At 39.5% G+C, this 10,971-nt stretch overlaps 2 protein-coding genes across 5 annotated transcripts in view; both read left to right on the forward strand.

Annotated features, from left to right (window-relative positions):
• The window catches only part of LOC127639893 (SLAM family member 6-like), a 27,616-nt gene extending 19,254 nt beyond the window's left edge, over window positions 1–8,362 (forward strand). The window contains exons 3-13 of one of the 3 annotated variants that reach the window (XM_052122210.1): window positions 1,547–1,828; window positions 1,943–2,062; window positions 2,190–2,225; window positions 2,854–2,892; window positions 2,980–3,021; window positions 3,098–3,160; window positions 4,278–4,316; window positions 4,404–4,445; window positions 4,532–4,582; window positions 6,047–6,412; window positions 6,626–8,362. In XM_052122210.1, the coding sequence (XP_051978170.1) occupies window positions 1,547–1,828; window positions 1,943–2,062; window positions 2,190–2,225; window positions 2,854–2,892; window positions 2,980–3,021; window positions 3,098–3,160; window positions 4,278–4,316; window positions 4,404–4,445; window positions 4,532–4,582; window positions 6,047–6,412; window positions 6,626–6,720 (1,175 nt within the window). In that variant the 3' untranslated portion in view covers window positions 6,721–8,362. The remainder of the gene's footprint in view (window positions 1–1,546; window positions 1,829–1,942; window positions 2,063–2,189; window positions 2,226–2,853; window positions 2,893–2,979; window positions 3,022–3,097; window positions 3,161–4,277; window positions 4,317–4,403; window positions 4,446–4,531; window positions 4,583–6,046; window positions 6,413–6,625) is intronic. The other 2 variants (XM_052122205.1, XR_007970025.1) reach the window with 2 other exon arrangements.
• Window positions 1–10,971, forward strand: part of zgc:194627 (uncharacterized protein LOC799208 homolog) — a 17,880-nt gene that overhangs the window by 4,237 nt on the left and 2,672 nt on the right. Inside the window, exon 1 of one of the 2 annotated variants that reach the window (XM_052122223.1) lies at window positions 10,225–10,275. The exons of the other annotated variant lie outside the window; for it this stretch is intronic. Within the exon in view, the coding sequence (XP_051978183.1) occupies window positions 10,229–10,275 (47 nt within the window). The 5' untranslated portion in view covers window positions 10,225–10,228. Of the gene's footprint in view, window positions 1–10,224; window positions 10,276–10,971 lie in introns of those variants that run through there. 2 annotated transcript variants of the gene reach the window in all.

Raw genomic sequence — 10,971 nt, forward strand, 5'->3', positions numbered from 1 at the left:
TTATATTATTTAGATCAGCACTCTTTTCGAATTTGTAGATGGTCTAAAATGTATTATGTGTATTTTAACTTCAGAGGTGAACCAAATTAGTATTAAACAAAACACTACCTCCCATTCTGCTCAGAACCAGAAAAAATGTATACAAAAGGATATCTATCCCTATAAAATGAAGTTATTTTATACAAACAAAAGCTCTGTGCCCCAATTTTGTTTTTTTCTTTAAATAGTTATATTTACAATGATATACTGGTAGGCATATGTACATGTATATTTAAATGTCCATGAAAGTCACATTTGTCAATATTTCTAGGGTGACCATATTTTGATTACCAAAAACCAGGACACTCGGCCCGGCAATGAGATACTCAAATGATACTCGAATTTTACTCAAAGATGCCTTGTTAATTTCAATACATTTAAAGTAGGCTATGCCTCTGTATGGATAGATAGTAGTTTGTAATAACAATTTTCTATCAAAGACACAAAAAGGGCAGCCAGGACAGGGCATGAAAACAGGACATGTCCTGGTAAAACAGTCTTCAGTGTCCTGCCTCAACGACTACCGTCCCGTCGCACTCACACCAATCATCATCATCAAGTGCTTCGAGAGGCTCGTCATGAGGCACAATAAGACCCAGCTGCCCCCCTCACTAGACCCACTGCAGTTTGGGTATCATCCAAACCGTTCAAGGAACCTCACCTGGTCCCTCAACACCAGCTCTATTACCAAGAAAGTCCAGCAGCGTCTCTACTTTCTTTGAAGGCTGAGGAAAACACATCCCCCACCACCCATCCTCACTACATACTATAGAGGGACTATTGAGAGCATCCTGAGCAGCTGCATCAATGCCTGGTTTGGGACTTGCACCGTTTCGGACTGCAAAGCCCTGCAGAGGATAGTGAGGACAGCTGAGAAGATTATTGGGGTCTCTCTTCCCTCCATCAAAGACATTTACAAAAAACACTGCATCCATAGAAGCAACCAGCATTGTGGACTGACCCCACACACCCCTCACACAAACTCTTTACCCTCCTCCCGTCTGGCAAGAGGTACCGAAGCATTCGGGCCCTCACGGCCAGACTGTGTAACAGCTTCTTCCCCCAAGCCATCAGACTCCTCAATACTCAGAGACTGGTTTGACACACACACACACACACACACACACGTGTCCTGAGTTGCACTTTAATTACTGTCACTTTATAGCTGTCTGCTACCTCAATAACTGCTATGTGCATAGAACACTATCTCATATTATGTTATGTTTACGTTTTAGAAACTGTCATCTTATTGCACTACTGTGTACTGGTCGGCGCTGCACTGTCTCTCACTGTCTATTGTCCTGTTCATTGTCAGAAATGTATTGTACTGTCCCGTACTTTTTGCACATGTTTGCACGTGCACTTTATATAGGTATTTTATTTAGTTGTGTAGTCTCATGTGAGTAAATTGTAGAAATGGTAGAACATGCTGCCAATTGTCAGGTGAACTATCCATTTAATATCAAGAAAAAACACATTGACAATTAAATTCTCTGATGTTTTTCAGCTCATCTGCCCGTTCCTGTGATCATCAGAGACTCTTCTCAATGTTCTTCAAGCTCTAAATGTGTGTTGGTGTGTTCAGTGGTGAATGTGACACAGGCGACTCTCTCCTGGTACAAAGGAAACAGTTTATTGTCCTCCATCAGTGTGTCTGATCTCAACAGTCTCTCTCTACCTCTGGAGGTGGAATATCAGGAGAACAACATCTACAGCTGTGTGATCAACAATCCCATCAGAAACCAGACTAAACATCTCAACATTACTGAAGTCTGTCAGACATGTTCAGGTATGACAGCAGAAATGGTATATTGGTTTATTTAGTTTATTTCGGTCGGTCACGCTCAGGGACGTCAGTGGTGATGTTAGTGACAATAATGATAACATCTCTTTCTCATTTTAGCACCGGGTCTGTCCTCCGTTTATATAGTGCTGATATGCGTTTGTGTCCTGGTGCTGTTTGTCATTGGAGTGGTTTACTGTTGCCTCAGGAAGTGTAAAAAAGATAAAAAAGATCAAGAAGGTAAGTGTTACCAAAAGCTACTTCTGCAAGAGAAAAATATGAGCTTTACTGTGCGAAAGTATAGTGAAAATATAGAAAATGTTGGATTGATCTACATTGTTTAAATCAAGTGATTATTTTCAAACAGGCCAACCTGCTGAAGAATGTTTTCAGCTAACTAATGGTAAGAAACTATATTTTACAGTGCGCAATAACTCTGTTGTTTTTATATGTGTTCTACGTGGCTGCATTATGTCAGTCTATTATGACATCAAACACCTTAAATGTAAAGTTCACACGAGTAGAAAACATACCTGCAATCTAGTCGCCTTTTGGCAAAATTGGTTATTCATTCATTCATTTTCTAAGCTGCTTTTCCTAAGCTGGGTCACAGGGTAGTGCTGGAGCGTATCCCAGCTGTCTCTGGGACGAAGACAGGCCAGTCCATAAAATTTGTTGTTTCTATTTTCCTTTCAAAAATGTAAGAAACAATGGCATAGCCCCAGTCATCTCATACGAGTAAAAATACTTGGCTTTCATCACTTTTTATAGTTTTGAAATCACAAGTTACAACATGTTCTTGCCATACACAATGTGATGAGATTCAATGTCTGTCCACACTAAACACGACTCATGGCACAATCACAGAAATCTGAACATATTTGATGTGTAAATTGTAAGGAAGAGTTCAAAGTGGATGGGTTGTCCGCTGCAACGCTGCATTCAAACAAGGAAACAAAGTGATGGACAGAAAACTTCAATGTCAACTTTTTGACTGGTGTCATTAACTGAAGTTTGTGATTGTTGTTAAGGTGCAGTCCCTGGCAATGAAGCTGATGAGCGGGATGATGGTAAGTTTATGCATTACTGAATCTCTCTATGTTCTTGTGTTGGTAAAGAACTATAAACAACCGATTATGATCTGTGTTTGCTTTCAGCTGGGGCGGAAACATATAATCAGGAGATCGAGTCACAAAAGAGTGAGTTACTTTACAACTGTGTGTGCTGTCAGTTATAAGAAGATACACTTTCTGACTGTTTTTATCATTAAAACAGTTACGATTCCTGAGGAAGATGATGATGATGATGATGATGATGACAATATCTTTTCAAATGATGGTAAGATATTGTACGACTGAATCCCTCTGCACGGTCATGTTTGTAAAAAGCAGCAATTGCAAGAGATTATATTTTTCTTTGTCTTTATTGTATTGTTTTGTTTGTATTAGATGTAGACGATATTTCAGTTTCATCGATTAATTTGCGGCAATTGTTGCTTTTTCGAACTATCGGTTATCGGCAAAATTTCATTCCGATAGGTTTTTTATTATTATTATTCCACTGTGACCATTTCTGAATGATTCTTCAGTGTCACAGCGGCCTCTAGAGGTGAATTTTATTTTTATTTTATCCTGTTTTCTCCCAATTTGGAATGTCAAATTCCCACTGCTTAGTAGGTCCTCGTGGTGGTGCGGTTACTCGACCTCATTCCGGGTGCTGGAGGACAAGTCTCAGTTGCCTCCACTTCTGAGACCGTCAATCTGCGCATCTTATCACATGATTTGTTGTGCATGACACCGCGGAGACTCCCAGCATGTGGAGGCTCATGCTACTCTCCACGATCCACACACAACTCACCACACGCCCCATTGAGAGAACCACTAATCACCACCACGAGGAGGTTACCCCATGTGACTCTACCCTCCCTAGCAACCGGGACAATTTGGTTGCTTAGGAGACCTGACTGCAGTCACTCGGCATACCCTGGATTCGAACTCGCGACTCCAGGCAATGAAATACTCAGCCCCCCCTCACGTTCGGATTTGCTACATCTAAATCTGTCCTCATTGACAATATTCATCCATATTTTGATCCAAACTTGAATTCATTTTTTATTTGGATTAAATGATCGTGTTCTAAATTGAAGCGAGGACATGCAAAGAAAATTGTGACTATATCGAAACGTGCATCGTTAGCATATACATTGTGTTTCTAACTTCATATGTTGTGAATAATAATAATAAACCTTATCCCTCATGAAATCTGTGTGAAACACAGTTACACACAAAAACCTTCACCGGCTAAATATAAAGACTATAAAAAGCTTAATTTGGTAAATACATAAATATAGAGCATTGTAACAGTGCCAAGTTTCTGACACTAAGTGATGGACAGAAAAATTCAATGTCGACTTTTTGACTGGTGTCATTAACTGAAGTCTGTGATTGTTGTTAAGGTTCAGTCCCTGGCAATGAAGCTGATGAGCGGGATGATTGTAAGTTTCTGCATTACTGAATCTCTCTAAGTTCTTGTGTTGGTAAAGAACTATAAAAAAACGATTATGATCTGTGTTTGCTTTCAGCTGGGGTGGAGACACCTAATCAGGAGATCGATTCACAAAAGAGTGAGTTACTTTACAACTGTGTGTGCTGTCAGTTATAAGAAGATACACTTTATGACTTCATGATACGATGTTTATCATTAAAACAGTTACGATTCCTGAGGAAGATGATGATGATGACAATATCTTTTCAAATGATGGTAAGATATTGTACGACTGAATCCCTCTGCACAGTCATGTTTGTAAAAAGCAGCAATTGCAAGAGATTATATTTTTCTTGGTCTCTGCAACATGTGGAGGCTCATGTTACTCTCCACGATCCACACACAACTCACGCCCCATTGAGAGCGAGAACCAATAATCGTGACCACGAGGAGGTTACCCCATGTGACTCAACCCTCCCTAGCAACCGGGCCAATTTGGTTGCTTAGGAGACCTGGCTGGAGTCGCTCAGCACGCCCTGGATTCGAACTCGTGACTCCAGGCACTGACTTACACTCTCTTCAATGGCACGAATGGTATAAAGCTCCTAGATCACATCTGATTTTCCACAACTCATGTTGTCTGGAGTTCTTCGTATACTGAATGTTTTTGGACAGATATTTTATTCAATGTTTTGTCTGCGGAACGTCCCAAAAACACTTCAAACTGCAGTACAACCAATTGAAGAGACTGTAAGTCTATCCCTCACAACCTCATTGTCATTCCCCTTAAAAATCAAAGATGGCGCTAGCATGAATAAAGTCTATAGATTTAGCTGATTAACAGATCACACAGGTTTAAGTCTGTGTAATTTATGAATGGCTCAAACCTAAAATATTACAGGACTCTCTTGCACAACAAACTAAATTAAAGGAATATTCCGGGTTCAATACAAGATGAACTCAATCGGCAGCATTTGTGGCATAATATTCATTACCACATAAAATAATTCAGACTCGTCCCTGTCCCCATATAATATGATCTGCTTTTCAGCAGATGTATTGCACACGTGATCACTGCTGCATACGTGCTCTCTCTCTCTCTCTCTCTCTCTCTCTCTCTCTCTCGGCGGCCTGGACTGACACTTTGTTTATCCTTCTCAGCTCTCAATGCAAACACAAAACAGCTGTTCGAGGTGATTTCCCACAGGTGTCAATCCTTAGTGCACTCATTCTCTACAGATGTCGCTCGGCCACGCTCCTATCACCACTTTTGGTGGCATATTTTTAAAGAAAAGGGAACTATTTTTTATTTTTTTGTTGTAAACATTGTCACAAATGCTGTCGATTGAGCTTAACTGGTTTTGAGCCCGGAATATTCCTTTATTACAAAGGAACACCTCGGATGACTCCTACCGAGCATCAGTTACTAAACTAATCAACAGAAACAAGAGTATTAAGCACACACTTACAGACTACTACTGACTCCTACTGACCTATTGCTTATCCAGAGAAACACCATTAAAGCAGATATTTTAAATGAAGCATTGCTGTTAAGCTGTTTTACTTTACAGTGAAGAACAAGAGAACTTGAAGACTGTGGCAGGAGCGAGTGTTCATAAATATACAGTATAATATAAAATATTATTGAAGAATTTGATTTTGGAGTGCAACTTACTGAAAGGACCTCATTCTATAGTTAATCCCAGAAGGTCTGAAAAACTGTTCCTGTTTGTTCTCCAGATGTGGATGTGTCTGATGCTGAGAGAGATAAAATGAAGACCTTGTCAGTAAAGGAGGGAGAATCTGTCACTCTGCAGACTGGGGTTACTGAAGGACAGGAAGGCCAGTTGATTCGGTGGAAGTTTGCTGCTTCCAAAGGATGTGATGAAACTGGTTTATTTTGTGTCATAGCTAAATGGAACAGAACGAAAAATGAGGAATTCTTAAATAACAAAGGAATATTCAAAAACAGACTGTCGCTAAACAACCAGACTGGATCTCTCACCATCACAAACATCCGAGTCCAAAACGCCGGGCATTATAAACTACAGATCACCAGCAACAGAAATACGTTTCGCACAAAGACATTCAGTGTTTCTGTCAGTGGTAAGACCTGGCCACGCCCTCCTTGTCACACACATGAAACTGTTTACCCCTCTGTCAACCCTTTTATGTTACCATCCTAATCTTTCGTAAATAGTTTGTCATGCAAATCACATCATATTTCCCACAATGTTTAAAGAATTATCAATTAACACTGATCAAATTTCTCTCTCTCTTTTTTCTGGTACCTTTTGTTATTCTTTTGTTTTCTTACAGCCTCTGCAGAACACAGAGAGGAAGATCCAAATGAGACTGTCTTGTCTTTGATAACAGAAGAGGATCCCAACGATACTGGTTTTGAAACAATGTAAAGCCACATTCCATATTATTTTTACATTTATCAGCCTCTAAAATCCCCCCTGTATAAATAAGTGCTAGCTGCAGAGGTGTGTTGTAACATGCTACATTTACTTGAGTCAATTTTTGACTCCAGCCAGGTCATCTAAGCCTGCAAATTGCCCCGGTTGCTAGGGAGGGTAGAGTCACATGGGGTAACCTCCTCATGGTGGTGATTAGTGGTTCTCGCTCTCAATGGGGTGTGTGGTGAGTTGTGCGTGGATCGTGGAGAGTAGCATGAGTCTCCACATGCTGTGAGTCTCCGCTGTGTCATGCACAACGAGTCACGTGATAAGATGTGCGGATTGAAGGTCTCAGAAGCGGAGGCAACTGAGACTTGTCCTCCGCCACCCGGATTGAGACGAGTAACCGCGCCACCACGAGGACCTACTAAGTAGTGGGAATTGGGCATTCCAAATTGGGAGAAAAGGGGATAAATGAGCTGAAGCGCTCAAAACAAAAATGATCTTTCATCACGCAATGTCTTCATTTTACACCACGTCGAGCAGATATTTCAAGATTAAAATTGCAGCTTTAAACTTAAGAAAACTCGTTGCGATGATGAGTTTTGGAGATTGTGATAACGTGAGCTTGCCTGTGTTGTGGTGTTGGTCATTTTCAGGGTGATTTTGGAACTATAGGCTCGTATACATTTTTAAGTATATATTTTCATATCAGTACTGAAATAAATCTGTGTCTACTGTATAAATCCATTAACTCTTCTACCGACCTCTGGCTAGCTGTGTATGAAATCAACCACTATGTTTGTTGAGCTTCGAAACACAATTAAAGTGCTTCTTTTGGTTTGGTAATAGGAAAACATACTTATGGGAAGCTTTGCAGACCACTCTGTTCAATAATTAAGCCTTGATCTTTTCTTTTTTAACTCTGTTAGTATTAGATTTCATACCTATTACTCCATGCATGTATCATGATGGTTGTTTGTTGACTACAAAATTTACAAACTTATTTTAAAGTGAAATTGGAAACAGTAGGTTGATTTTCTTTAGCTGAAATCTGAAGTCTGTACTTACCGAAATGTGAAACACTGCCCCCAGTGGCCAAAGCGGTAACTGTTGTTGGGTTCATGGGCAGGTGTGAGTAGAGGCCTGCACGGGCCTTAAAATGAAATGTTTCATGGGAGGGGGAGCTCCATTTTCTAGTGAACTGACCAAGGAGGGGTGCCAAAAGCCAAACCCTAGCCACAGGGGGAGGTAAACAGTTTAGCTGATGCAAAAATGTCTGAAAGGAGATGCCGCTTGTCATGAGTTGGCATCATGTGACCAATCCTAGGGTACCGCCACTCTTGGAAACAACATGTCGACTTTCTGTGTGGCCATGTTGAAACTTTAAAGGTCTTAAGAAAATTTCACATTGAATCATTTCAGATATGAAGGGACCAAGACCCCAATGAGATGAGGTATAGTTAGGTGACCTCCCAGATAGCACACGTACATCTCCAAGGAGTCTGATTGAGAGCGTTTCATCTGGAAAGCATTGCATTCAAATTGTCATCTGCTAAACATCTTAAAAGAAACATCTGCTGAATGTTTTATTGACATCCAAGAGGAAACATGTTATAGACATATTGCAGATGAGTAAACAACCTAAAAAATTAAGTCTTCTAGATGTAAACACAAACGTTAAATAGACGTCTAGGTGATGTATGTGTGCTATCAGGGCTGAGTGTGCAATACAATGTGAAAAAATATTTTTCTTTTTGTTTTTTTACACTACACCAGCACTTATTTGGACCACAATGGACTTGTTTAGAAAAGAGCTTTTTTTTACTCTTGCATAATGGTGCAGCACACTAATCTCAGTATGGGAAGCATTAAAAGCATTACGTGTTAAAATACTGCATTACTGCCTGTTTGGCAGCTTTACCAGTTTTGTCTTGTTTCTTGGGGAATATAAAAAAAAAACACTTGAACTTTTGTGCAGCATGTGATCATGTGACTCAAAATTGGCGAGGATTAGACTTATTCTGTAGGAATCCAAAAACATTTCAACTCAGAGAAACCATGAATCCACAAATGTGATGGAAGACCGGACCTAAATCCCATATATCACAAACATCTGAGGAAGTCTTGTTTACGTGCTGCTGACTGCCTCAAACAAAGCACTCATCTTATATGTGTGTCATGCTATGAATCTCAGAAATGTGGGCAGTGCTCTTTGTTGTTGTCTGCTAAATTGTAAATAAAACTTTGTGTCTGATAAATACCTGTGCACTCTGACTCCTGGTCCATAAGCGAGCCATTTGAGCTTGAGACTTGGTGGACTGAGCTTGAGACTTATCATGGCCCATTCGGCCCCCGGTTCACGGCCGGCCCACCAGGAAAATTCCCAAACTTACCAATGGCTAGTCTGCGCCTGATGTAGGCTACACATCTGTACTACTATTCTATAATCTTATTGTATGATCTTCTTTACAACCCTCTTGTAGACAAGCTGTGTTACAAGTCTCTTTATAAACTAAATACACTGTGAATGAGAATTGAATATGAGTTTTTATCAAATAATAAATCATGAAATATGAAATGACTTGTGTTCTTGGTTTATACAGTAGGTGTTGGTAGATATGATGATAATAAAAACTGTCTGGTGAAATCTGTGGATCCAAGTGCAGCTCAAGACATTTGAGCTCTCATCTGTAACAGTATTACTTACAATGTTATTTAGTTGATTATACAGATTTTTACATTTAAATGAAAACACGAGTTCAAACCCTAGTTTAAAATACTCAAACCAGCCCATCTGGGACCAACAATCATGCCACGGTCGAAATCACAGAGATCAAAATTTTCCCCATTCTGATGGTTGATGTGAACATTAACTGAAGCTCCTGACCCGTATCTGCATTGCACTACTGCCACACGATTGGCTGATTAGATAATCGATGAATAAGTAGGTATACAGGTGTTCTGCTCCTAATAAAGGGCTCGTGAGTGTTCATCCGCCAGTGGCGCAAAAAACACAAGGTATGCAACAGCTGGGGTCCCATGTAAGGGGGTTTATCAGTTACACTGAGCTAAAGCTAATACAGTAACAGTCCTGCATTAAATGTATAAAGTTACAATGTTCAGTTTTTGTTGTTTAGAGGCGTTGATTCAACTCTGATTATTTTGTTATTCTGACAATTTTTGTGCTTTTTACATCATTTGTAGATAACTGACTTACTGTCATCAAAGTCAGTCTCCCATGTAGCTCTTCAACAGAACAACATGTAAAGTAACAGATATCTGCAGTTCTACTTTCTTTTTACAGTCACCATCCATCAATGTGTGTAATGACTGTGAAACTCTCTTTTTCAACGGCTCTAGTGTAAACGTCACAGGCAATTTAAAAAAAAAAAAACAGATTTTGAAGAGACGATCAGATTGGTGGATCTATCATAACTCCTCCTTTTCACCTGTCCCCTTTAAATGTGTCTATATATAGATCAGTGGTCTGGCGGCTTTTTTAAAAGTTGATGTCTCAATGATTATCATGTCTTCTTTTTATTCAGTTTTCTACAGTCACCGATGGTAAGATGCATCTTTTTATCCCTTATTTGCATGCCTTTATCAATTTAAACCGCTCAATATTGTTTTTTTTTATATTTCCAGTAGGCTATACAATTTACAGTTTCCAGTGCACTCGTATATTTTGTCTTTTGCTCTGCATATGCATGCATGTAATCCATGCATTAGATTGAATACATGAATGGCACATGTAATACATTACATTAGGGATTGAAGTTCATGTGCAAATAGGGTTACAGTCAGTTATCTAACATGTGACAATGTCTGGTTGAAATCGAAATGTAAGCTAGTCAGAAACAGAGGTTATATTCAATCATTTAAAAATGTTGCTTAGTGTCCAGTTTCAATTCATAAGTCATTGTATGTGTGGTAAAACGTAGTTTTAAGTGTGTGTATTCTCACTAAACACTTTTGAATGAAACTGTGAACAAGATATAAAAGTGCTGCACTGGAGACTTAAAAATACATTTTGCCACATATCTTATATCGCCAGCGTGATACATGGATTTCATTCATTTGTTTGAGTGCTAGTGGTGTTCGTTAATACATCAGATGAACGTTTGGTTTTCAAATGAATACAACCAATCACTGACGTTTGTGTAGCGAGATTAGCCAATCAAGTACTGAAGGGGCGGATCCGCTCCGGGTTTGGAAACGCGGAAGTAAACAATTGCAGGATAAATTTCGACAGCGGTGAAT

This window comes from Xyrauchen texanus, chromosome 48 (assembly GCF_025860055.1).
Source record: "Xyrauchen texanus isolate HMW12.3.18 chromosome 48, RBS_HiC_50CHRs, whole genome shotgun sequence".
Taxonomy (NCBI): Eukaryota; Metazoa; Chordata; class Actinopteri; order Cypriniformes; family Catostomidae; genus Xyrauchen; species Xyrauchen texanus.